The sequence below is a fragment of the Sciurus vulgaris genome (assembly GCF_902686455.1).
Source record: "Sciurus vulgaris genome assembly, chromosome: 18".
NCBI lineage: Eukaryota > Metazoa > Chordata > Mammalia > Rodentia > Sciuridae > Sciurus > Sciurus vulgaris.
The window spans coordinates 22,530,838-22,558,575 of record NC_136479.1 but is presented as its reverse complement, the minus strand read 5'-3'; the positions used below and the strand labels follow the sequence as shown (position 1 = coordinate 22,558,575).

At 44.6% G+C, this 27,738-nt stretch overlaps 1 protein-coding gene and 1 long non-coding RNA gene across 3 annotated transcripts; one reads left to right on the top strand and one right to left on the bottom strand.

Annotated features, from left to right (window-relative positions):
• Positions 1-151: 151 nt before the first annotated feature.
• On the bottom strand, positions 152-27,738 carry LOC306650145. Of its 2 annotated transcripts, XR_013760817.1 has the most exons (3): positions 25,309-27,738; positions 7,562-7,705; positions 152-2,124 (listed from the first exon to the last, which is right to left on the bottom strand). It is a non-coding gene; the product is annotated as an uncharacterized lncRNA (long non-coding RNA). The 2 variants fall into 2 exon arrangements; XR_013760818.1 differs by lacking the exon at positions 25,309-27,738 and having other exon boundaries at positions 7,562-8,061.
• ZNF689 (zinc finger protein 689) lies at positions 8,260-15,116 on the top strand. Its single transcript, XM_079121955.1, has 3 exons — positions 8,260-8,802; positions 8,989-9,102; positions 11,237-15,116. The coding sequence occupies exons 1-3, from the start codon at positions 8,598-8,600 to the stop codon at positions 12,412-12,414; spliced, it is 1,497 nt and encodes a 498-aa protein (XP_078978081.1). The 5' UTR covers positions 8,260-8,597; the 3' UTR covers positions 12,415-15,116.

The window sequence follows — 27,738 nt, the reverse complement described above, 5'->3', positions numbered from 1 at the left end:
GCTAGTCTGATGGATAAACAGACATGTATGGAACATCTTTAACATTGAGAATTTGTAAATATCCACAAGTTTCAGCGTAGTTTACAATATGGAACCTGGAAAAAAAAACATATGCACATGTATATAGAGATTTCCATAACAGACCATCCAGTCAGTGTAGAGCTATTTATCACTAAAGCCAAAAACCAAGTCTGAAGACCCAACATACACAAGGCATTGCATCATGTTCATACAGGTGGCATGAAGTGCCCCATATATGTCCCCAGGCTACAGGAATACAAAGTTCACTTCTTTCCCTAGGAGTGAGTTTGCAAACACCTACTCCATTTTTCCTCCAAGGACTTGTGAGAGTGGGCCTCAGGCTGCCATGACCACTATGACCGTCCCAGTTTCCCCATTCTGCTTGGTGATGAATTGTCCTCAGAAAACCCCAGTTTGCACTGCTGCTCCATTAAGGCAAGGTACTTAAATTGGTACCTGCCTTCCTTGCTGTGTCCAATAAATCTTCTTAGCCTAGTCAGTGGAGGCTTATACCAATTCACCCATGTTCTGCCAGAAGTAGCTCTTAGGAATATGGAGATTTCCACTTCTGGGTCACTGAACCTTCCACTTTGGGGTGCTTCACAGTACCAAATCCTGCATATTTCTGACGTGGTCCTAGATTATCTCCCAGGCATTCAAAGAGAAATCTTCCAGTAACTCAGGTGTCCTTCAACATTCTAAATCCATCTTCTTTGCCACCTGGTCACAGCTTCTCTCCCAGGTTTTCACAGATATCCTTTGGAGACCCAGGTTCTGCCAAAACTGGCCTTCAGGTGTGTGGAGCCTTTCAGCTCTGGACTATTCTTTTGATAAATCAGGTGTCCTTTACAGTTCCAAATCCATCTCCTCACTGGCTTGGTCCTAGCTTCTCTCCCAGGCATTTACATAGATGGTTCAAGCCCTAGCACTCAGGTGGCATGAGGTGGTCTCTCTATGTCACAAACTTAGGGGTAGGGCTTTGGGTATTTTCATTTCGATTCCCTTCTCTGGGATGAGTTGTGGATGACCTAGGTTTTCTGTGGGATTCTTCCAAGCACTCAGAACTGCAAGAGTGAATTCATCTGTTGCTTTGAGGCTGTGCAGCAAGAAATTTTCTTTCCCCCAACATATTTTGGGACACAAGTCTCTTGTGGAATTAGACTATGCCCACTTGTGCTGAAAAACAGTTTTCTACAATAATAAAAATTATTTCTCCAAGAACCTCCCAGGAATGTCCTCAGGCTTCCATGTCAACCAGCTCTACCTGGTGTCCCAATTCCACTAAATAATACACTGTCTTAGGATTCCCCAGCTTGAAAGTTGCTACTCCATTAGGGAAAGGCATTTTAGTGGCCATGCCTTTCCAGACTTTTCCAACCAATCTCCTCCTCTGAGCAGAGGTGGCTCATTCCCATTCACCTAGGTTCTGCCAGCAGTGACTTTCAGGAGTGTGGAGACTTCAAGATTTGGGATCATCTGCCTGCAAGTCAGATGTCCTTTGCATTTCCAAAGTCATCTTTTCTTGGTCTGGTCCAAGGTTCTCTCCTAGGCATTCACCAAGGTCACAGGAGAACCGATGGCCAAGGGTGTTGCAACTTTACTGAATTCAGTTTCCTTTTCCTCAAAGTGGAACAAGATGGAGAAACTCTCCCCCAGTTGGTTCTCAAGTTCACCAGGCACCTTGCATCCTCAACATGGAAGTGGGGTTGCTTGGAGAGCCAGTCCTGCCCAAGAAAGCTAGAGCAGGAGCTGCTCTTAGGTCCTTTTGTGGGTCACCGATTTTGTTATCAAAAGCTTGGTCCTTGTCCCTGATGCCAATTTAATGAGGACATGGTTTTGAGAAATAGGAAAAAGAAGTTTTATTGCTTTGGCAATAAAGGAGAAGCACAGGGGACTCCTGTCCCAGAGGCTGTGATTCTCCCTCAGCCCTTTTTATTTTTTATTTTGAGAGGTGGTCCCACTAAGTTGCGTAGGGTCTTGATAACTTGCTAAGGCCAGTTTCAAACTTGTGATCCTTCTGCCTCATCCTCCCAAGTTGTTGGGGTTACAGGTGTGTGCTGCCACTCTTGGTAAACATGTGGTCTTTTGTGTCTGGCATCTTCCCTGGGCATAATATTTTAAAGATTCATTCATGTTGTAGCATGCATTAGTATTAATTTTTTTTATTGAACCCAAGGTCATGCACATCCTAAGCACATTTAAAAAATAGGCTTTTTTAAAAATAGCAGTTTTAGGTTAACAGCAAAACCGAGGGGAAAGTAGAGTTCCCATATTTTTCTGCCCTACCCTCTCAACACAGAGCTTCTTCCATTGTCAATATCCCCCACCCCAATGATACATTTGTTAAAATTAATGAACCTACCAGGACACATCATTATCACCCAAAGTTCATAGTTTACATTAGGGTTTACCTTTGATGTGAAACCTACATCTCGTGGTTTTGGATAAAGGTATCATGACATGTAGCCATAATTACAGTATCATTCAGATAGTTTTGATAACCCAAATAATCCTCTGTGTACTCCACCTATTCCATCTCTTCCTGCAATTCCTGCCTTGCAACCAGACTTTTGTTGTTGTTGTTGTTGTGCTAGGCATTGAACCAGGGGCACTTTACCACTGAGTCACATCCCCAGTCCTTTTTATTTTTTATTTTCAGATAGGAGCTCATTGATTTGCTGAGGCTGAGAACTCACAATCTTTCTGAGTTGGCCTCCAGAGTCAATGGTATTATAGGTATACCACTTCTACGTGGCTGAAAATAAGTGTTTTTATTTTTTGTTACTGGGGATTGAACCCAGGGGCACCATAACCACTGAACCATATCCCCAGCCCTTTTTATTTATTTATTTTTTTGATACAAAGTCCCCCTAAATTGCTGAGACTGGCTTTGAACTTACCATCCTCCCATCTTAGCTTCCGGAGTTACTGATATTACAGGTCTGTGGTCACCCGGCCTGGGTTAAAAATAACTTTCAATTTAATTTCTCTACCTCTTTCTTCATATTTCAGTCAGCTGGTGACTATTATTGACCCTTTTCCCTTCACTGATTCACAATGCTTATCTTTTCCTGCGTTAGAACTCAGAAGTGAGAGAACCTGACATAATTCCTATCAGTGCTTACTAATATGGCACAGGTGTGTGCAAGTGCCCTTTGCACAATTGTGTGTTTCCCAGAACAGGCACCCTGACAATCACCTTTCTCCAGTTCCTAGTCTTAGGCTTGGAGTTGCCCTGCTTAGATAAAAGCAGACAAAGAGCCAGTCTGGTGCTTGAGGACTGAGCCTTCCGTGAAGTGTGATAGAGAACTTAGAATCAGGAAGGTTGTAAGACAATTGTGACCTGCAGGAATAAAAATTTGTTTAGCTCCCTGCCATATATCTGGGCACCTAGAACTGTGCTGTTAGTAGGCCCTTAATAAATGCATGTATGCTGTTCCAGCCTGGGTACAAAGGAAGTGAAGAGGCCCAGAGCAGTGCAGATGGAGCCCAGGCAAAGGTGGACTGAGCACTGGTTTGCTGTTTCTCTCTCCCAAAGCCCAGCACAGTGCTAGGCACATAGCAGGTGAACCTGAAGTCTGGACTTGGTGATATCCAGACTGCAGACTAGATGTTGCTCAAGGTAGACAAGATGTTCTGCTTCCTGGCTACTGCCAGCTTCCTGCAAATTAGAAAGTTTTGCCAAGACCCAATTTAAAGGCTTGTACTTGGCTTTCTGCCAAGATCCCAAGGAAGGGGCTAGGCACCCAGGATCTGGGACAGGTGAGGAAAAAGGAGTTGAGGTGGAAATCAGCCTTTCTTGGGTGCCCATTTCCCCAGCAGTCCCTGTTCATGCACAGCCCAGCTCTTTATGGGTCCCAGTTGGTAAGAATCCTCTAAATCTTCTCTTCCAAAGTTCCCTCCCTGACTTGGAGTCTTGCTCACGTTCAGGATAGCTGGTCGAAATGGGGTGGAAGGGAGGTGGCAGAGTGGGGATTGGGGCCTTTGCTTTCTTTCTGCTGAGTTCCCACAGTATTACTGTCTAAGAGAGCTTTTTTTCAACCTTAGGTATGTTCTGTATTCGTTCTGTCCCCTGGAGAAGTCACTGGTCACATGTGGTTATTTAGCACTTGAAATGTGGCTAGTGTGCCTGAGGAATCAATGTTCACTTTTGATTAATGAAAGTCCTTTCTGATTGGCCTCAACTTGACCCTAGAAGATTCACAGTCACCCTTTTTTTATTCCCTGTGTGTATGCGTACTAAGCATGTGCTCTATCACTAAGTTGCACCCCAACTGCCCTAGAACATACTTTTTTTTTTTTTTTTTTTTTTTTGGTACTAGGGATTGAGCCCAGGGCGTGTGTGTGTTTGGGAAGTCCTCTATCACTGACTTACATCCTAGCCCTTTCTAAATTTTTGATGCAGAGTCTTGCCAAGTTGCCCCAAGTTGGTCTCAAACTTGCGATCCTCTTGTTTTAGTCTCTGGAATAGCTGGGGTTACTGTGTGTGCCACCACACCAGGGTTCCTAGAACATTCTTTATAAAGAATTTGATGACTTGGCCCTTAGCAATTAGGATAAAAATACTCTTTTTTTGTTTTCTGCTCCTGTTAAGATTCTTTTTTTAAAATCTGTTTTCATTGAAATGCCCATTTTTAGGATCTTTAATCAGGGAGAGGTGCCAGTTTACCCCTGAAACAAATCCTGCCCTTCCTTATGAGAATACTGTACATTATTGGATGTCCACAGTAAGGAACAGTCCTAGAAAAGTGATACTGAAAATGGGAAGCCACTGCCTTTGGTAAGTAGAGTTTTCTGAATGAGAGATTTGCACAAAGGTCCTACACCTTGAAAGAGCAGACAATCTCAGGTGCTGTTCTGTCCTCACGTACAGCAGTCCAATTCAAGAAGACAGCTTTCAAAGCACCCTATAATTTTCAGTTCCAATTCTCTTGCCTTACGGAAAAAAAGAGAAAGAAGGAAGAAATGATCAAGAGACTTGATGCAGGGGTTGGGGATACCAGCCCAGAGGTAAAGCACTCCTGAGTTCAATCCCCAGTACTGGAAGAAGAAGAAAAATAATTGTCTTCACAAGGAATCTAGAAGGTGTGTTGAATGATATCTATATTAGTGTGTCAGGTATTTAGTTGAACCTTAACACCATTTACTTTTATTTTTTGTGTGGCTTTTGGTGTAGACTTCTGGGATCTTCTATACCCTTCTGTGCAATGCGCCATCTCACTTTAATAGGAGCCTCGCTTCACCTGGTGCCCAGTGTGGATCCAGAAATGTATACAAAAGGGAGCAAGGGACTCTGCTCTCACACTAAGTCCTGGTTAATTCTTTCTCAAGAAGTTGCCCTATATCTAAGAGCATCTGATTTTGCTTATCAAGATCCCACCTTTGTGGCTCCTATCAGATGATGGCAAACCTTGCCAAACAGGGCCTGTACAGGTGAGGGCTAGAAAGGACAGGATGAGGTTACACCATTAAGTCTGGCCTGTCTTCCCACTGCCTGGATGTGGGCAGAGGGCCCAGCACCTTCTGACCTCAGTATTTAATCTTTCTTTCCTTTCTTATTCGACCTCATCTTCTGGTTCAGCTGTGCATCAAGGCAAGCTGACTGCAGAGATTTTTTTTTTTTTTTGGTACTGGGAATTAAACCCAGGTGTGCTGAACCTTTGAGCTATACTCCCTGCCCTTTTTATTTTTTGTTTTGAGAGAGGGTCTTGCTCATTTGCTGAGGCTGGTCTTGAACTTGCAATCCTCCTGCCTCAGCCTCCCAAGTTGCTGAGATTATAGTTATGTGACACCATGCCTGGCTACTACAGAGAATTGATTCCTTCCCCACTTCCTTTCAAGTGAACTGTCTGCTATTTGTTTGCCTTTTTATTCCCTTATAAGCCTAAGTTTACACTCATATTTTTCCAAACTGAACTGTGTGTACACAGAAAGAGTAGTGCAAACCTATCAGTTTAGCCTGCAAACTCCCTAAAATATTAGTAGGTCATTCACTCCTATAGACTTGTTTAGGAGCTTCCCAATACACAGGATGAAATCCACTAATGTCAGGTGCCAACTAACCTTTTTGGTTTTACCACCAGTACCTTTTATTACATCAAAAAATATCATCATTCCCTTCACACCTAGAACTTTTCTGAATTATTAACTTTGAGTCAGAGACCTTTGTAGCCATGATTCAACAGTTTATTCAACAAATGTCTGTCTATTAAGCACCACAGTCGTCCCTAAATCCCACACCTTCATGAGCCAAATTCATCATATCTGATGAATCAATCTTGAAACAAAGAATTGTTTGCTACTCATCCTGGCAACCTTGATTTCCATTAGTTCCCCAATTTAGTTCAATAAATAACCACTTATCCCTGGGTAATAACTCAATGAATTTTTTTTGGTTTTGCTTTTTTTTTTTTTGAAATAGGGTCTCTATGTTGCCCAGGCTGTTCTTTGGTCTTAAACTGATGTCAATGATGTCAAATGATCCTCCTATCTCAGCCTCCTGAGTGCTGGGACTACAGATGAGCACCACTGCACCAGGCTGAAACTGCAGTTATTTAGTTAGTACAGAAGGGTAGAAGGGTAACTGCCCGATATTTTTTTTTTTAATTTTTTTTTTTACTATCTCTGTTCAAAGATCATTCTCATAATTTGTCTTATTTTGTGATTTATGTCTTTACTTTGTGAAGGCTAAAGGGTTACTCTTTTCATCACAGTAGGTGCTTTTAAGTATTGATTGCTGGATTAGATTGCCAGTGTAATTCCAGCAACTCTGGAAGTGGAGGTAGGATTAGAAAGATGTCTATGTTACCAGCTAAGAGAGATGGGCCAGACAGTGGTGCACACCTGTAATCCCAGAGACTTAGGAGGTTGAGGCAGGAGGATTTAAGTTTAAGGATTTAAGTTTAAGGTCAGCCTCAGCAACTTAGTGAAGCCCTAAGCATTTTAGTGAGACCATGTCTCAAAATAAAAAAGGGCCGGGGATTTGGTTCAGTAGCAAAAGTGTGGGGGTTCAATCCCCAGCACCAAAAAAAAAAAAAAAAAAAAAAAAAGAGAGAGAGAGAGAGAGAGAGAGAGAGAGAGAGAGAGAGAGAGAAAGCTCAAAATAAAAAAGGGCCGGGGATTTGGTTCAGTAGCAAAAGTGTGGGGGTTCAATCCCCAGCACCAAAAAAAAAAAAAAAAAAAAAAAAAGAGAGAGAGAGAGAGAGAGAGAGAGAGAGAGAGATGGCAAATAGTATACCCCCAGTATCCCTGGTTCATGGCATTGGACTGCAAAATTCTGCACCATAATACACACAAGTGGGGACTTATGGGAAATACATGTGGCAGGCTTCATCAGTCTTTTTTTTTTTTCTTTTTCTTTTGGTGCCTTTTACATGCTTGTAGCATTTGGTTATTACTGGTTGTGAATTTGCCTCACTAGACTGCAAATTCCATTCAAAGCATAACCCATGAGTTATTAGGACAGTCAAATGGTATGAATAAAAACTTTGTCAGCTCCAGGTTTAAATCTTGACGACCCCCCTCAAACCCCATCACTTACTAGCAGTATGATCCAGGAAACTTATTGAATCCCTCTTAAGTCATTTCTGTAAACCATCAACTCACAAAATGACAGCAAAGGCTAAAATGAACCACCAAGTGGTGGCCGGTCATCCCAGCAACTCCGGAGACAGAGGCAGGAGAGCTGCAAGCTGGAGATTAACATCAGCAATTTATCCAAACCCTGGGGATACAGCTCTGTGGTAAAGCACCCCGGGTTCAATCCTCCGTACTGTAAAAATAAATATTAAAAAAATAAAAAGGGCTGGAGATCTTCCTCAACGGTAGAGCACTCCTGGGTTCAATCCGTAGGGTGCACGGGAGAAGAGAAAGGAATTTGGGCGCTGTGGCCCATGCCTATTTTCCAGGACACAGGGAGGATGAGGCAGGAGGATCCCAAATTCTAGACCAGCCTTGGCAATTTAGAAAGTCATAAGTAAACAAACAAATAAAGGGGTACAGCTCACTGACAGAGTACTTGGCTAGCATAAGAAAGTCCGAAGTCCTGGGTTTAACTCCTTAAATACACCGCACTAATGGTCTAGCTTCCTGCCCTTATGCATCCGTTAGCTTCGTTCAAACAGGCCGCCTTCGCTAGCAACCAATCAGAACGTTCGATCTTCAGTCGCGGACCAATGAACAAGTGTAACAAGGAGCGGGGGGGAAAGGGCGTGAAGCCTAATCTCAGCGCCATTGCACTTTAGGGCAAAAAGGTTAGAAAGCCGGCATGGCGCTCCGGTCAATAAAATCGATAGCTGGAAGCTGCCTGTGTTACAGGCAAAGGCGGTGCAGTAGCAGCGCCGCCATTTTCCCCGAAGGCATCTTCCGGTGCCTTTCACCCAAGTTCGGGCAGGAGTTTCCTGAATAACAGCGAGAGGTTTCCGTCAGCCCCGCAGGCGGCCGATTCTGATTCCCTCCGGGCCTTCCAGGGCACGCTCAGCTCTTGGCTGGCGGGGGCTCCTAAATCTCGGGGTCCGTCATCGCCCAGAGGCCAAGGCTGGGAAGGGAAAGGCCGTGGCGCGGGTTTCTCAAGTCCGATGGCGCCACCTTCGGCTCCGCTCCCTGCCCGGGGACAAGGAGAGGCCGGACCTAGCCGGAGAAGGGGAAGGAGACCGAGGGCCTTGAAGTTCGTGGACGTGGCCGTGTACTTCTCCCTGGAGGAGTGGGGGTGTCTGCGGCCCGCGCAGAGGGCCCTGTACCGGGACGTGATGCGGGAGACTTACGGCCACCTGGGCGCGCTCGGTGAGGCCCGCCCCAATCCGCTTCCGCGGGGCCCCGAAGGCATAAAGGAGTTTGAGGGCGGGGGCAGGCAGGGAGTCCAGGTTTGCGTCAAGGGAGGGGTCAGGGTCTCGGCAGAATAAGCCGTCGGGTGGATATTTAACCAGCATAATCTGGGGATAGCCCTCTGACTTGGTTCTCCTTCTCCAGGATGTGCAGGTCCCAAGCCGGCCCTCATCTCCTGGTTGGAACGAAATACCGATGATTGGGAACCGGCTGCCCTAGATCCGCAGGAGTACCGGAGAGGATTAACAGTCCAGAGAAGTGAGTGAAAAATGCCCACGGAGAGCCTGCAGCCCTCCTATAGTCTAATGACTCAGTAGAGTTTTTTGGCTAGGGGTACCCATAATCCATTCTGTGTTGCTACATTTAAGTTGTGTTCATTTTCACAGCCTCAGGTTGTTCTGCAGTGTTGGGAATTGAACACTGGGCTTGGTGCATGCTGGGCAAGCGATCTACCACTAAGCTACATCCCCAACCCAGGGTCTTGTTTTTGGTGGTGTGGGGTTGGTCCACATGCAAGATTCCCAAGTCAGTTTTCAAACTAACCACCTGCTGTACTCTATTCTGTAAATGATAAAAAGAGCTACTCTCCTGCTTCCTTTCTAGGATCCCTGTTGTGGCCTTTGAATTGGACTCTGGTTGAGACACCCTAAATTTCTGTATTTTGGGGTTTGGTTGGAAGGGAGCAAGGGACCCCTATGGGAGAACACTGCCTGGGATGTAGCCCAACCCATGCCCCAACTCCCATATTGAGCCTAGAACATACTAGGCACGTGCTCCACCACCAAGCTACATCCCCAACCCTTTTTGAGACAGGTCTTGCTCAGTTACTGAAGACTCAAACTTGCAATCCTTCCTCAGCATCTGGAGTAACTGGGTTTACAGACATGCGTTGCCCTGTCCAGCCTCATTCTGCTTTCATGGCAGTGTGACCCTAAGTGGTGAAAAACATTTCTCCTCAGGATCAAGTAAGGCTCTAGTGAAGCCCGTTTAGGTAGAAAGGCCCCAGATCAGCCCACAGGGGCAGACAGAACTATCTGGGCTGGAGTTTCTGAGCCAGATTCTCTAAGGCCACCGGAATCTCTAAAATTTAGATCTGATCATATTTCCTTGGTTAAAAATGTTCACTTAGTTTTTGCCAAGGTTATCAAATGGCTGTTGTTTATATCTGAGTCATTCGAGGAACTTGGTAAAAGTACAGATACCAAGATCCCATCCCAGATGCACTGATTCACTCTTGTGGATGTCTAGAAGTTTGTATTTCTTTTTTAATAGCCCCACTGATTTGTTGTTGTTGTGCCCCTAGATTTGTGAGCCAGTGGGTAAAATATAGTCCAAGGACTTTAACAAGGCTTACAGCACCAATTCTCCAAGTGTGGTTCCAGAGTTTCAGATAAGCAGCATTACTTGGAAACATGTTAGAAATGCAAATTCTTGCACCCTTCCCTAGTTTAGCTGAATCCACAGCTGGCAGTAGAGCCAGGCAATCTGTTTCAAATGATTCTAATCACAATAAAGTTTGAGAGACATTAGAGGGTCTTATAACCTCATCACTGCCAGCTTATACCTCATTTATTTCCATTTCTGCCTATACTCTTGCTTGGGGGTGAGGTTACAGGGGATTGAACCCAGGGATACTTAACCACTGAACCACATCCCCAGTCTTTTTTTGTTTTTGAGACAGGGTCTCACTGAGTTGCTTAGGGCCTCATTAAGTTGCTGGGGCTGGCCTTGAACTTTCAATTCCCTGTCTTAACCTCCCAAGTTGTTGTGATTACAGGCATTTCCCACTAGGTGCTTTAGACTTCACAGCCCCTGCAACACTGCACATAATAGCTTTGGGACTTCATGCTGTCTCTTCTGTCTGGTCTGCCATTTTAATTTCCATTACTTCTAATATTCTATATTCCATTATTTCTATAAGATGAACCTTAAAATATATTAAGTGGAAAAAAATGCTGTAGTAAAGTATGTATAAAGCATGTATATATTATCTTTTATGTAAGAAAGGTAAGAGAATATTGTACTGCATAAAAAATACTGGAAGAAACTAAATAGTATGGTTCCTACAATGTAGATGGGGACAAGGGTGGGAGTTTTTAAATTTGTGTTCTTCTGTGTTGTTACCTTTTCAAAAACACCCAACTACACCGCAGCCTCTAGGAACTGTTCAGTTTTTAAAGTCAGCTTAAACCCTCCAAAAACTCTTCTCTGACTTCCCCAAGCTGTTTTATGAGTTCCTATAATACCATCCACATTTCCAGAATAGTATGTCACACTTACCTGTCTCTGACACTATTAAGGACAAGGGCCGAGTCTATGGGTTTTACAACCTATAACTGTAAGAACACAAGCCCAGTATTTGTTAAATTAATTTCTCCCTGTGTCCCTGTAGAAACCAGAAAGAAGAATGGGGAGAAGGAAGTATTCCCACCTAAGGAGGCACCCCGAAAAGGCAAACGGGGGCGGAGGCCCAGCAAACCCCGACTAATCCCCAGGCAAACGTCTGGGGGCCCAATCTGCCCTGACTGTGGCTGTACCTTCCCTGATCACCAGGCCCTGGAGAGCCACAAGTGTGCCCAGAATCTGAAAAAGCCTTACCCTTGCCCAGACTGTGGGCGCCGTTTTTCCTACCCATCCCTGCTGGTCAGTCACCGGCGAGCACACTCTGGTGAGTGCCCTTATGTTTGTGACCAGTGTGGCAAACGCTTCTCCCAGCGCAAGAACCTCTCTCAGCACCAGGTTATCCACACCGGTGAGAAGCCTTACCACTGCCCTGATTGTGGCCGCTGCTTCCGCAGGAGCCGGTCCTTAGCCAATCACCGGACCACACATACAGGCGAGAAACCCCACCAATGCTCTAGCTGTGGGCGTCGCTTCGCCTACCCCTCCCTGCTAGCCATCCACCAGCGCACACACACGGGAGAGAAGCCCTACACCTGCCTAGAATGCAACCGCCGCTTCCGCCAGCGCACGGCCCTAGTCATCCACCAGCGCATCCACACTGGTGAGAAGCCATATCCGTGTCCAGACTGTGAGCGCCGTTTCTCCTCGTCTTCTCGCCTGGTCAGCCACCGGCGTGTGCACTCTGGGGAGCGTCCCTATGCCTGTGAGCACTGTGAAGCCCGCTTCTCCCAGCGCAGTACGTTGCTCCAACACCAGCTATTGCACACGGGGGAGAAGCCCTACCCCTGCCCTGACTGCGGACGTGCCTTCCGGCGGAGCGGTTCCCTAGCCATACATCGCAGCACGCACACCGAGGAGAAGCTGCACGCCTGTGAAGACTGTGGCCGCCGCTTTGCCTATCCCTCACTGCTGGCCAGTCACCGACGGGTGCACTCGGGCGAGCGGCCCTATGCCTGTGACCTTTGCTCCAAGCGCTTTGCCCAGTGGAGTCACCTGGCTCAGCACCAACTGCTACACACTGGGGAGAAGCCTTTCCCCTGCCTTGAGTGTGGCCGATGCTTCCGCCAGAGGTGGTCCTTGGCAGTTCACAAGTGTAGCCCCAAGGCCCAAAACTGTAGCCCTAGATCTGCTATAGGGGGGCCCAGCCAAAGGGGTAATGCTCTTTAGAATGAAAGGACTGTGTACTTCCTTTCATTTCATGGAGGAATCCAGAAAAGAGGAGTCGTCGTCCAAGGTCACACAGGGCAGAGCCAGAACTAAAATCCAGGTCTCCTGCTTCACATACCTGATCTTTAGTGTATTCTACCACACTGGCTGCCTTACTATATGTGTCTAAAACACAGTCCCATTAGGAGAGGTGACATTTTGTTAAAAAGTTTTGCAAGCCACCCTATCCTAAAATAATTTATGTGAGCAGATCTGAGGGCTAAAAGTTTATCTATTTTGAGGGCTACCAGTTTAGTTTGTGCCAACAGGGAACACCTGTCTCCTTGCATGCAGTCAGAAGAATCCCATCTATAGGGAGCAGGACCTCCCATACTCTGCCTCTTTCTCCACACCAGGCCAAAAAGCCTACTTTTTGCACCACTCCTGCCAAGTGGTCTACTGCTTGCTTGAAAACCCCTCTTGAGGTAGGGGGCTCACTACCTCACAAGGCAGGTCATTTCATTGTGGAATAGAGCTAATCTTTAGAAAGTTAAGTAGACCTGGCTTAGAATATATTTAATATTTCATCTACATGGCGGCCCTTCGAATGAACTAGTTTCTAGGTATTTAACACTGATCTTTTTGTTTGTTTTGTTTTTGATACTGGTGATAGAACCCAGGGGGCACTTTACCACTGAGCTACATCCCTAGCACCTTTTATTTTTTATTTTGAGACAGGGTCTTCTTAAATTTGCTGAGGCTGACCTTGAATTTCCAATCTTCCTGCCTCAGGCTCCCAAGTAGCTGGGATTACAGATGTAATCCCACTGCCCCTGGCCCCTTTTTACTTTTTGAGACAAGGTTGCTAAATTCTGCAGGCTGGCCTGAAACTTGCAATCCTTACTCTCCTGAGTAGTTGGAATTACAGGTATTCCACTGTTCCTGGCTTGGTCAATCATCCTTTAAAGACAGGGTTTCAATTTCCATATGTCATCTTTCGCCAAACAGGCTCTTTTTCAGTGTCCCTTTTTAAAGGGTTATACAAAAATAAGGCAGCACCCACAGTGTATGCTCTACATCTCTTTGGTTTATACTTTTAACAGCTCTAGGTTGCATTGGTTTTACGGCAGCTGCACTGTACCAGGGCTCTCTTGAGTTGCAGACCTCTAAATTCTCTAACCTTTCTAAATGGCATTTGATGAAGCTATTATTTTTACCCTGTGTTTGGAAAACTGGTTCAAGTTAGGTATGAAACATAAACACACTAATCTTTGGAAGAAAGACTGATTTATTTTTGAGACAGGGCCTTGCTAAATTGCTCAGGGCTTCACTAAACTGTTGAGGCTGACTTTGAACTTGTGATCCTCCTGTCTCAGTCTCCCAAGTTGCTAGGATTATAGGCATGCACCACCACACCCAGCAGAAATACTGATCTTAAGGAAAAGCAGAGGATCTGTGGTCTAGCAGTTAAGAGGTAAAAATGGAACTGGCTTATTGTACTTCATCTGGGGACTTGGATTCACTCTAGGCAGTTAGTTCCTGAAAATTCCAGAACTGGGTCCTATTCCTCCCTGATTCTCATATGAGAATCAACACAGAACCTTCTATGAGGTCTCAGTCAACATTTTTTCATAAACTAAAGTGAGGCCATTCAAGGAGGGTAGAAACAACACAAAGAATTGTCTCATCATATAATGTCCATACCCACCTCTCCTAATCTCCAAAGGGACCATGGCAGGAGTGTGTCCTAATTTTTGATGTCTCCACAGCACCCATAAGAGTGGGCAGGTGCACAGTAAAGCTTTACTAAATTAAATGTGAATGAGACCTACCACTTTGCCTTGGGCAGCCGTACCAAATTGGAATTTGCAAACATGACTCACTGCAATAGCTGGAATGGGTCTTTCTCCTACACTGGTTGCTTCTTCCTACAGTTCTTATCTTTGCCCCAGAGTTGGGGAGCACAAGGGGAACACAGTGGTTTGTAATTACCTCCATTCAGTATTTAGCAAGCTGTATTGTAACTGTTTTCTGTTTCTCCTTGGATGATGAGCAGTACACTGGGTAGGGATCATACCAGATTGGGACTCATAAAATATCTGATGAATGAATTATGTTCCTTGTGGAATTACTGTTTACAATGTAAATCTAGTTCCTTGACTTAAGAAATTCACTGTTCTGATGGATAGCTAAACTTCCAGACCAGGATACCTGCCCTGCCCTAGCAGGACCAACTGAAATGTCTGTTGAGCCTCCTGTGTTAAACAGCTCTTTCCCTACCGGTTATCACCAGGCTAGTCCAAGTATTTCCTCACGTACAAAGCTTATTTTATTTATGGTAGGACTTGAACCCAGGACTTACAATTGCTAGGCAAATATTCTACCGCTGAGCTACATCTCCAGCCCTTTTTGTTGTTTGTTTTTAACTTTAGACAGGCCCCAAACTTGCTTTCTTCTTCCCTCAGCTTCCAGAATAGCTGGGGTCACAAAGCTTGTGCTACCATGCCTGGTAGAACTTTATAACTTCCTTTGGGCCTGGATTGTAATTCATAAAACTTGGGAGCCATTGGTAGCTGAATTCTATCATGTGGTCTGTGGACAGCAGAGATGAAAGACAACTTCCTAGACTCCTTAAGGCACTTCAGTCCCAGGGTCCATTCCAGCTGTGACCTGGACTCATATTTAGCATGTGATCCTTCCAATAAATGTCTTTTTCTGCTTAAGATAGTTTGAGTTTCTCTTACTTGTAAGCAAAAGCATTAACTAATATACAGCTCCATTATGGGTTAATCTCCCATCTGCCTTCATGCCTATATGTAAAGTAAACAAATAAACAAAAAAATCACAGTGCTGTTGACAAAAGTCACAATTACTTTCCTGATCTCAAACCTCAGTTGATCTTCTAGTATTTGTCTTCCAGATATTCTTTTTTTAAAAAATATTTTGTTGTAGATGGACACAAGGCCTTTATTTTATTCACTTATTTTTATATTGGTGCTGAGGATCGAACCCTGTGCGTCACACATGCTAGGCAAGCACTCTACCACTGAGCTACAACCTCAGCCCCTTCTAGATATTCTTAACCAGTGAGTAAGTACTTCCTTGCTCACTAAGAAAACTAAGTGTTGAACAGGAACTCCTTAAACATTACACTCCTCACCCTGACTCTAAACTTGCCAATATAAGTACCCACTCAGATTTACTTACTTTTATGTCATCTTAGGGCAAATCCCCATATAAAATGCTCATTGACATAGTTGTACCTGGATTTCATCCACTTTTATTCCCTCAGACTTTACACCATCTATTATTGCTTTAGATTTGTGGTTTCAGAGTCCCTCTCTTGTCTTGACACACACAGTCCAGCCTATAAACATGCTAAGATCTGTCTTTAAAATAATAAAGAACTTTCCTCTGGCCTCTGTTTCCATCTCCTATTTTCAGCTAAATTAATTTCTTTCTCTTCCCCACCCTCTTCTTCCCTCCTTTGTTGAACTTAGGAATGTTCTACTACTGTGGTACATCCCCAGTCCTTTTATTTATTTATTTTTTAAACTTGAGACAGGGTCTTACAAGTTGCTGAGGCTGGTCTTGAACTTGTGATTCTCCTGCCTTCCCTCCCAAGTTGCTGGGATTACAGGTGTGTACCATTACACTGGGCTTCAACTAAATTTCTTGCAGTAGTAGCCTATACTCATGTGTCCACTTCTGGTGATTCTTTGACCTACTGCAATATTGTTAACAGCCACTTGATCAAGTTTTTCGGTTTTTTTTGGTTTTTTTTATTTTTGGTACAGGGGATTGAACACAGGAACACTTAATCACTGAGCCATATCCCCAGCACCAACCCCCCCCCCCCTTTTTTTTTTAGTTAGAGACAGGATCTTGCTGAGTTCTTAGTGCCTCATAGGTTGCCGAGACAGGCCTTGAACTGAAAATTCTCCTGCCTCAGCCTCAAGCCACTGGGATTACAGGCATGTGCTACCATGCATGGCTTGACTGAGTTTTTATGATGTGCCAGGTATTATATTAAGCACTGGTATACATTCCAATCTAATGCTTACAAGAACCCTGTGAGGTAAGTGTTAGGAGATACTTTGCCATGGGTCCCTGACGTTCCTGCACATCCTGGTGAATATGCCAAAAATGCAAGACACTACCCTCAACCATTTCTCACACTTAAGCCAATTCACTGACCTAGACAGATCCCCTTAGTGAGATCCTATCTCAAAAAGTACTGGGAACATAGCTCAGTGGTACAGCACCCCTGTGTTCAATGCTCAGTACCACAAAGTAAATATAACAAAAATTTAAATAAATAAGCAAAGCAACTTTTTACCCAGGCCATTTTCTCAGGGTTGTGTTTACAGCAGGCAACCTTGAGGGAGAGGTAATGTCTCCAACTGGGAAAAAAAGCAGCTTGCTTACCACTTACTACAAAATAGCAGGTCCCCCAAGCTCCTTGTTCTTCCCCTATAGGGCAATTCCCTGTATGCTGAGCATCCATCTGATCCCCTCCATGTTGGCTTTGGGGGACTTGGGAGGCAAAAGAAACCAAGGCATACATGCTCACGTTACTTGTGCCTTGAATTATAAGATCTTTTGTCTCTGACCCAGATATCTCTTGTTTCTACCAGTATTCATGAAACAGTAACAGACTAATTTATTAACTTGTAAGTAGGGTAACCTCAAATTCCAGACCTGACAGTTGATATTATTTCCTTTAACATCCAGTTGAATGGATGGACACATAAAAGGGATTTTTTAGGGGAAATGGCTCATAAGATAATGTAGGCTAAGAAGTCCAACCACAGGCCCTCTGCAAATTGGAGGCCATGGATGTCAAAAGGATGATTCAGTCCCAGCCCTAAGGCATGAGAACACAGGGCAAGGGCACTGATGTAAGTCCTGAACTCCAAAACTGGAGATCCTGGAATTCTAATGCCCCAGAGAAGGAGAAAGCATGTACCAACTCCAGGAGAGAGAGAGATCTTCGACTTTTTGTTTTCTCTGGGTCTTCAGCTGATTGGATGGTGCCCACTCATATTGAGCATTGATCCTCACCACTTAGTTCACTCAGACCCACACACCAATCTCCTTTGGAGACTTCATTACAGACATGCCAAAAAATGCTTTACCAGCTTTCTGGGTATTCCTCAATCCAGTGAAATTGACACCTAAATTTAACCATCACAAGTTCAGCCTTTGCCATTTTGGAACCCATATGTACTCCTTAAATGACATTTAATCTGCAAATAAAGATAATAATGAGGTAATAGTTCCACCCAAGATTATGCATCTATTCTGTATACAACTAAAAGTGCACTATCCCTTCCCCCAAAGAGAAAGTAAAGTCCTTTGGGTTTACCTTTTTTTTTTTTTTTTTTTTGGCAGTACTGGGGATCGAACTCAGGGTCTTGTGTTTGTGAGGCAAGCACTCTACCAGCTGAGCTATCTCCCCAGCCCTGGTTTACTCTTTTCCTGATATCATTTAACAACATTTAAGTACTGAAATAAAGCCAATAAATCTTACATGATAAAAGAATGAGAGGAACAGAAAACAAAGATATTCTTAACATATGTAAACACACAAAAATAATCTTAACAAAACAGTGTAAGAAAATATTCCTCATTATCACTGTCCTCATTTCTGTAGTTAGTCACTATTCATATATTTATATATGCCCCCAAGTGCTGGGGATGGAATCCAAGGTTTCATACATGCTCAGTAAGTGCTCTACCACTTAATTACACCCCAGGTCCACAGCTACCCTCTTCTACTACCCATACTGTACTCCATTTACCTTCAGCAAGCACCTCAGCTAGTCATGGTTCTTTACCTTCCAGGGTGGATCAAACCTTCATTCCAGAAGTGTCTTGGCCATTTGTAGTCTTGCTTGAATTGGGTTGTAATTTCCCCTTGATCTTAATCACAGGGCACAGTAATACTAGGAGATACTTTAAAAGATTACCTACATTCCAGACATACTCTTCCTTACCTCCATTGTGGAGTATCAGTCCAACTTCTCCTGGGTAGTCTGGATAAGTCACCTGTAAAGTGACCTGGTGGTTGTTTTAACTTCCAGTTCAATGTGTCTCCTGGTGGAAGCATCCCTGCTCTGGCACTAAGACCTTTAGGCCAGAAGAGCATAAAAAGTTGCAGAAGCAGGAAGCAAAAAATCGGTTAGTTGGTCACTAGGGGTAATGGTGAATTATATCACTCCCATTTCTACCCCTTGATTCCTGGAGTCATGAATCCTGGCTATGGGAGAAATAATACTATATACAAACAGTCCACAACTTATGATGATTCAATTTTTGATTTTTCAACTTTACAATGGCACAAAAGCAGCATTATGAATTCATTAGAATCCATACTTCAAATTTAAAATATTGATCTTTTCCCAGGCTAGCAATATGCAGACTGATACTGTGTCATAATGCTGGACAGTGGCAGCAAGTCACAGCTCCCATTCAGCCACATGATCATGAAGGTAAATGAATCATAGTCTCTAATGTACTGTGTTGCTAAATCATGATATTTAGTAGGTTAATTATATTAAATGCATTTTCAATTTGATATTTTCAATTTACAATAGGTTTATCAGGACATAACCCTATCTTAAGTCAAGAAGCATCTATGTTGGATGCTGATTTAGAGCAAATGCAGCCTTTAGGAGAACCCTGACCCAGTGATGCCAAGTATTGTCACCTACCTGGTGATGTAACCCTTCAAAGGGCCATTCCACTACTCCAGATGCTTCAGATGAAGAGGATCATGCTAAGATCAGTGAATCCACAAGCATGAGGCAACTGTCTCACTTCTTTGGCTACAAAGTGAGTTCTTTGATCAAAAGCAATGCTACATGGAATACCATAATGGTGGATAAAGCATTCTGTGAGTCCACAGAAACACTGTTTTGGTTGGATAGTAGGGGACTTGGAAGGAATGTGATTGGAAAACTGGTGACAAAGAATTTGACAGAAGTACGTGGATAGATCTCTCTGAATGGGCAAAGAATGTGGAAATATCTGTGTCCCATGTGAATGCTCACCAAAGGATGACCTTTAATAATCAGGTGGATAGGATGGCCTGTCCAATGGATACTAGTCAGCCTTTTTTCCCAATCAACTTTGTCATTGCCACTTATGGACCAAGTGACCATGGTGGCAGGGTTGAAGTTGTTATGCATGTGCTTAGCAACATGGACTTCCATTCACCAAGGCCAAATTTGCTGTGCCACCACTGAGTGCTCAGTTTGCCAGTAGCAGTAACCAAGCCTCTGAAATGACACCATCTCTCTCTGGGGTGATCAGTCAGCTCACTGGTGGCAGGTTGGTTACACTGTACTGCTTCCACTTTGGCAGGGTAGTATTTTGTCATTACTGGAATACACACTCCAGATATGATTTACCTTCTGCACACAATTCAGAAGTGGAAACCACGGGAATTTGGGCTATTTCTTTATGTAACTTCCTTGTTCATTCAGGATCTGCTTGGGCCTGATCACATATCAATTTGGTAATGGACTGCTTTTGTACATACCCAGTTGTTACTGGAGTCCTGGGCAGAGGCCAGACTCCAGGGGTTCCAACAAACCAGGTCCAGCCACTTGTCCAAAAAACCAACCAGAAAAGCAATGGTGAAAAGCAGGAAAAGAACTTTAATCAATATGACCATATCAAGAAGGCAAAGTGAGATCTGTCACCTTAGCCCTATCTTCAGCATGCTGACAGAAGCTTTAAGTTTAAGCAGAGGAAGAATTGAGGTGGGGTAAGAGGTATGCATAATTAAGCAGTCTTAGACTGTAGTCTGGTTGATCACTATTTCAGTTCTGGTTCTGTGAGGTGGCTCTGGAATTCTTACTGCTTGAGAAGACAATTTCTCCTTTCTGCCTAGGATATTTATTTACCAGACCTGTGAGCCTAGGACAGTTCAGTTCCTATGAAATTAGATGATTGTTCCTACTTAGAATGGAAGTCTCACAGTGGGGTAATTTGTCTATAAGGTTCTTTTGTTCCTGGAAGGTGTAGAACAATGACTGAAGACTTATAGGCACCACTCCAGGAATCTGAAACAGCTGACAGTTTAATGTCCCTGAAAATCTCATTTCAGTCTTGAAGGTGGACAAATTGTTTAGGTAAATTTAGGGCTAATAGATATATTAGCTATAATAGTTTTTAGATCAACACTCCTTAAGTGATTAATATACCTACATACAGAGCAGGTTACAAAGTTTAAGGTAATAAGAATGAGAGATACAAGGAAGAAATGCCAAGCTTTATCCTCCTTTCAATTACCCAACGGGCATCTGCAGACCTAAGTAAAGAGCCACTACTTTTAGGGAAGGCAACTTCTTCAAGTCTCTGTGGTACAATTTTCTTGGCTTGGTGGAAGTTAGTGATGGGCAGGTCAGGCTGCATGGTAACTTGGTAGCCCATGGTCACGTATTCAGTTTTTACCAAGGTCCAGTAGGCCAAGAGCTGTCTTTGAAAAGGAGAGTAGTTATCTGAAGAAGATGGCAGACCCTTGCCCCCAAATCCTAAGGGTTTCCACTGTAATTCACCTGTAGGGGCCTACCAAAAGCTCCAAATAGCACCCTTGTCTGCCACTAACACCTCAAGTACTATTGGATCTGCTGGATCCTATGGCCCAAGTGAGAGAACAGCTTGCATAGCAGTCTAGACCTGTTACAGCCTTCTGTTCTGGACTTTACTTAAAACTAGTAATTTTATAGGTCACCTGATAGAGGGGCCAAAATAGCACGTCCAAATGGGAAGAGTGTTACCTCTAAAGTCCAAATAGGCCCACTAGGCACTGTGCCTTCTTCTTGGTTGTAGAAACCCTTTGAAGGGATATCTTTTTTTCTTTCTTTCTTTTCTGGTGCTAGGAATCAAACCCAGGGCCTCATACATGCCAGGCAAGCACTCTACTACTGAGCCACATTCCCAGCCCTAGAAGGGATATCTTCACATGCCCCATACCATTGGACCCCTAGAAATCTCACTGAGATAGCCCCTGAATTTTCATGTGATTTATTTCCCATTTTCTGATATACAAATGTCTTACCAAAAAGTCCAGAGTAGTGGCTATTCGTGCTCACTAGTTTGCTTTGCCAACTAAAAGCAAACTGCATCTGGTGGACCTTATGGACAGGGATGGCGAAAAGGCACTTGCCACATCAATAGCTGCATTCCAGGTATCAGAAGATGTGTTAATTTGCTCAAGCAATGAAACCACATCTGATACTGCAGATGCAACTGGACTCACTTCTTGGTTAAGTGCACAATGATCCAGTCATTCTCTAATATCCACATGTTTTCAACAGAGGCAAAGTAGGAGAATTGAATGGGGATATGGTGGGAATCCCAACCTTTACATCTTTCAAGTCCTTGATTATGACAATAATCTTTGCAATCCCTCTAGGGATGGGAATTGTTTTGATTTACCATTTTCTTAGGCAGAGGCAGCTCTAATGACTTCCAGTTGACCTTTCCTCATGTTAGTTACAGTGACAAGAAAATAATTTACATGAGGAAAAGTTCATTTTGGTTCACAATTTCAGAGATTTCAGTCTATCATCCCTAGTTCCATTGCTTTGGGGGCTAGGCAGAACATAATGGCAGAAGGGTGTGACAGGTAGCTAGCTCCTGGTAGCCAGGAAGGCAGGGGTGGAGAGGAATGACACAGGGACAGGATACAGTCCCCAAAGGCACACCCCCAGTGACCTATTTCCTCCAATTATGCTCCACCTGCCTCCACCACCTCCCAGTATTCCATATAGTTTATTAATCAAATGGATTAATCCACTGATAAACTGAAAGCCCTCCTCATCCAATCATTTTCCTTAAAGCCCCTGGACATTGCTACATGGGGGACCAAGCCTTCAACACATGAATCTTTGGGGAACACTTCATATGCACTGTCACACTTACAATACCCACACCTCACTCCACAGGTTAGGGAACCAATGTGGGGATTTGCCAGCTGCTAAGTACATCAATTACAATTATGCATTCTGGTTCTGGGGAAATATCAAAGGATGGGTTCAGGGACCTGCTGTCAACTGGATCTGAGCTAAAACTTCATCCATTACCTGACCTCCATTAGCTCCTGCTCTAACTGGAGAGCCACAGTGATGTTTTGGGTCTCCTGGAATCAGTGTTCATTGAGAGCCAGTGTTCAGTAGTTCCCCAAAAAGGTCTTTTTATTTCTGTTTACCCAATGTACAGTTACACACATAAAAGGCTGTATGTCTGTTTGGAGAAGGATGGGAGGAAGATTAATAGTATAACTTTTTAGTAATATACCAGGATCCTTTCTGGATGCAACCTGGTCTACACTTCATTGAAGGGGTTCTGGGTCTGTAACCTGGCTCAAATCTGAGAATTGATTGATGAGCTGTGATTCTGTTTTTATATTTATTTTATTTTTTTCAAGGCATTTTTCATCACATTTACTATCTTTCTCTATTATTTATATCACATTCAGTAGGGCTCTTTTCATACATGATAAAAAGTTTATCAGGCATCTCAATGTGCACAGCACATATATCACATTATTGATTGGCATCTGTAAAAAACTATATTCTGAAAACAGTGATAAATATAGAAACCTCAAATCCCTGTCACAGCAACTTGAAAACTCTGCAATACTTCAAAGGCACAATTACATCACTAGATGCATAGCCAATGATTATACAAACAAGTGGTAAGGATGATTGAACTTTGCACTTAAGACATAGTTGTTTTCATGATTCAAGTTAGACTCTTATTCACTTGACCTGAGAGTTTTCTAGTTATACAAGTGAAGTAAGAATTTAGTAGGCTTCCTATTTATTTCACTTCTAGGAACACCATGAGTAACTAACCAGCCAACATCATGGATCTACACTAATCAGACTATTCTGATTATTGCTTTGACTCTTCTTTCTGTTACAGTAACTTTGTTCATCTTAATTTGATGGTTGAGTGCTGCAACTTGGCCTCCGCCTTGCTAGGATCTGATTATTCCCAATGCATTTAATTTGTCCAATTGAGGTACTGTGGTTTCCCATTGTAATGTTTGGTCTACAGAGAAGCACAATCTGGAGTTCTGCAGGGATGCTGGGGATCCCCTCACATATCTATTTCTCAAAGTATTGGTGAAAGGTACATCTTCTGGACCCTTCAGTGTGGGAGAAGTCAGCCAAGAAATCATAGACAAAGTTAAAATAAAAGCAAAGATGTTTTAAAATTCAGATACAGAATAGATTTGCAAATCAGGAGGCATAGTTTTGAGACAGCTAGGCACCACCATAGGGACAAAGGGCAAGTATACTCCTGTACACACATTACCCAACAGCCATTAAAAAATAGCAAAAGGTGCCCCTCACCCTTCAGCTCTTCCACCTTTAACTACCCCATTAAACCGCTTTGTCAGCTTCAGAAACCAGGTGCATCATTAGGGGCAGGATGCTGTTGCCATGAGTCTCCAAGGACAAACAACATAAAGGGAAAAAAAAAAAAAAAACCGTTGAGAAGCCATAAAAATGGCAAATTCCTAGGGTCCTTAACTTGTTGCTTGCCACGATATGGTTCTCTTCCATTTCCCAACTGCCTGTTCTCTTAACAGCTGCAGCAGCTCATCCTTATCATAAGACAGAAATGTTTATACAGACCATCGTCCCGATATGAAAAACAAAGATTTGGCTCCACAGTGACTTCCCTGGAATTAAAATGTCCTCAAAGGAAAAGAAAAGCACACTTTTAAACATACCTAAAGACCATCAACATTCCTAATCTCAGCTCACTCCCTTGCAAACAGCTTTTTCACAAAAATAACTCTCCCTTTGTTACCAGGGCCAGCCTGACACTGTGGTCAATTCTGTCTCCCTTCTCTTAGGAGAAACCCTAATTAAAGTCTTGTCCATATGTTCTCTCCCCTGACTTCCTTTCCTTTCTACTGTCACTAAGTCAAAGTTCCCATGTCTTGCATCAGGCTCACTTAGAAAAGCAAACAAATAGGTTTCTGGATGTGGTTCCTTAGTAGAGAGTTTGTCAGCATGCAGGAGTCCTGGGTTCAACACCCAGCACCTCAAAGGGAAAAAAAGAAACCAAACAAATATTTCAAAGCATTTCATCAAGGGTAAGGAAGACTGTTTTTTAGTTATGTTTTGTTTTTTTTTTTTGGCACCAGGGATTGAAGCCAGGGACACTTTACCACTGAACCACATTCCCAGTCCATTTACTTTTTAAATTTTGAGACAGGGTCTCACTAAATTGCTTAAAGTCCCATTAAACTGGTGAGGCTGGCCTCGAACTTGCAATCCTCTTGTCTCAGCCTTCTGAGCCGCTGGGATTACAGGTGTGGGCCATCGCACCCAGCAAAAGCCTGTTTTTGTTTTGCTTTTTAATACAGTAAAAGGGAGACTGTGGGATGAGGTAACACAACATTCTTATTACATTATATCACCCGCCTCCTTCTCCTCCTCATCACCAGGTGCTGAGGAGTGAATCCTGGGATGCTCTACCAATGAGCTACACCTCCAGTCCTTTTTATTATTTATTTATTTAGAGACAGGTCTCGCTAAGTTGTCCAGACTGGCCTGGCACTTGCGATCCTCATCTCGGTCTCCGGAGCCACCGCGCCGGGCTTGGACAATGTGCAGGGCCACTACACTAAGCACTCGACGGAGTCTGGGATTCAGAACCTTTAGGTCTCAGCTCTGCCACCTGGGAACAGCGCCCTGGCCTTCTGCATCTCTAAGAGGGACGACATCTATGATCAAGGCAAGGGCCAAATCAGAAAGAGGCAGGAACCTGCCGCCGCGGGCCGGCCCTGCCGTGAGACCGCGAGCGACGGTGGCTCGGGCCGCCCTTCACCCCCTCGAGTCGCTGAACCGCTTCAGTCTTCGCCCCGCGGCTTCTACTCACCTCACCTATCCGCAGTAAGTCTCACCTAAGTAGCAGGAGGAACTGCGCCAGGCAATCAGAACTTTTCTCCTAGGTTGCTGTCCGGGAAAAGCGAGTTAGGACAGGTCGTACGCCCAGTCAGCGCCGGCCACTTCCAGACCAGTCACTCCTTCACCCTCAGCCTTTCAAACAGGCCGCTCCGGAAAGACCAATCAGGCTTCCCGGCGCTGTCCAATCAACGCAGTCAACTCTCAGTTAGTTGCGCCGTGGAGTCCAACCTCCCTTCCGGTTTCTCCACTCCCGTAGGGTCAGGTCGGAGGGGAAGGCGGGGATGTTGACGCCCGAGAGGCGCCATCTTGGTTAAGGGAAGGACTGTGGGTCTTGATGGACTTCTCCGAGCTGGGAAAGCTATAGCATATCCTCATGTTTCGGAAGCCAAGCACTGGGGATTTCTCATGGCGCTGCCCCTGGCGGATGCACCCGGGCAGCGGAAGTGAGCTTCATGGACGTGCGGGTGTACTTCTTCCCTGAGGAGTGGGCGAGTCTGCGGCCGGCGCAGAGGGCGCTGTACTGGGACGTAATGCGTGACACCCACGGCCTCCTGGGCGCTCTCAGTGAGACCTGGCGAACCTGCCAGGACCACCGCCCCCGAAAAATCTGGACAAAGTGGTGATTGATGTTCCCACAGGCGAGTGGGCTGAATGTGAGGCGAGGAGGAAGCAGCAGCATCCTCCCCGCTTCTATGGTGTTAGCCGAGCCCACGGTTTCTCTGCAGGATTTTCAGGCCCCAAACCTACTTTTATCTCTTGGATGGAAGGAGAGGTGGAGGCATGGAGTCCAGAAACCCAGGATCCAGAGGGTGAGAGCCCAGCAGCTGTGAGCAGAGGCAAACGAAAGGTAGCAGGTACTTCATTTGAAACCCACCCCGTACCCGACCCAGATCCTCAGGGCTCACCGCCAGCACCAAGATCCTTCGGTATCTCCCTTCACCTTACCTGAAAGGTTATCTCAATGCAGAATGACCAAGAGAACCAATTAATCATATTGGAAAAACCCAGTTTAACGTGAAATACATCTTGAGCTTCCCAGGAAGTCAAGGAATAGAGAAAACAATTCAACTTGATTTTGGGTGTGTTGAAAATGAAGGCAAACGCTACTCCAGGGAAGTTGTTACATGGATCATAGTGTGGTAGAGAATCCCTCATCAGATCTTAAAATGAAGGCAAAATTTTCCCCCCAGCAGACATGACACCACAGTAAATGTTTGTTCCTAGGTTTTCCCATGGATCCTAGGGTTCGGTCCAAGTGTAGACATTTTGCAGATGACCTCAAATGGCACCAAGGAAGTTCATTTAATGGCTGTATTGCAAAGATCGTAAGATTCTAAGTTCCACGATTCTTTTCCGTTCATAAGTGTGCTGACTGGGGGTTCACGCTGTTGTGAGGTGTGCCTCCCTCTAAAACCTTCTTATGTCATTGGCACATTACCCATCTGATGTGAAAAAACAAACAAAAAATCCTGTGGTTCCATGAGGGGTGGGACTATCGTGTCCTCAGTGACAGACATGAGTAGGTGTTCAAAATTGTCAACTTCTTTCACTATCTCCAGTGCTCAGAAAATGGATATTTTTCTTACTCTAGGCTCCACCCTCATCCCGTGCCAGGATCCAACCCAGGGCTTTACACATGCTAGGCAAGTAAGTGCTCTGCCACTGAGCTATATACCCCAACCCACTCCTGGCAAATTTTTAGGGCTTCATGAGGCCCTATTGAGCCAGGCTCCCCAGAGGCCATATACGCCCTTTCCTGCTGCCTTTCCAGGCAGGACGATTTGGAACATGCTACTTACACTTCAGGTTTTATTTTTTCCCCGTCTCAGGATCCAGGTATGGGAATGAGGAGAAAGAAGGGCTGGCCAAGAGTCCAAAACAAAAAGAAATGGAAAATGAAGTGTCTTTCAAGGAGTGGTTGCCAGCCAACATGTCACCTGTCTATTCCCTCCAAAGGTGCCTGCTCACATCTTCGCTGGAGCCCCAGGCAGAGCCCCATCAAGCCTTGGCCCAAGGACACGCCAACATACAGACCACCCTACTCTTGTTCAGACTGTGGCTGAAACTACAGCTACCCTTCCCTGCTGGCAGCCATCAGCGGAGGGAGAGGCCTTTCCCCTGTGACCAATGCCAGGCCCCTTTCTCCCGCAAGTACCTGCTCCAGCATCAGTTCATCTACAAAGGTGGAAAGTCCTATCCATGCCTTGACCGTGGGCACTGCTTCCGCCAAAGGGGTTCCCTGGCCATCCACAGACGGGCCCACACTGGGTAGAAGCCCCACCCCTGCCCAGACTGCAAGAGTCGCTTCACTTACCCTTACCTGCTGCTGCTGGCCATCCACCAGCACAAGCACACAGGCAAAAAGCCCTCTGGGGGCTGGGGAGTTAGCTCAGCTGGTAGA

What these genes read in the sequence shown, in the direction of transcription:
- ZNF689 (XM_079121955.1), top strand. Translation starts at nt 8,598, where the DNA reads ATGGCGCCACCTTCGGCTCCGCTCCCTGCCCGGGGACAAGGAGAGGCC. An exon ending in CGGCCACCTGGGCGCGCTCG is followed by an intron (nt 8,803 to 8,988) that starts GTGAGGCCCGCC and finishes CTCCTTCTCCAG; the next exon opens with GATGTGCAGGTCCCAAGCCG. An exon ending in AGGATTAACAGTCCAGAGAA is followed by an intron (nt 9,103 to 11,236) that starts GTGAGTGAAAAA and finishes GTGTCCCTGTAG; the next exon opens with AAACCAGAAAGAAGAATGGG.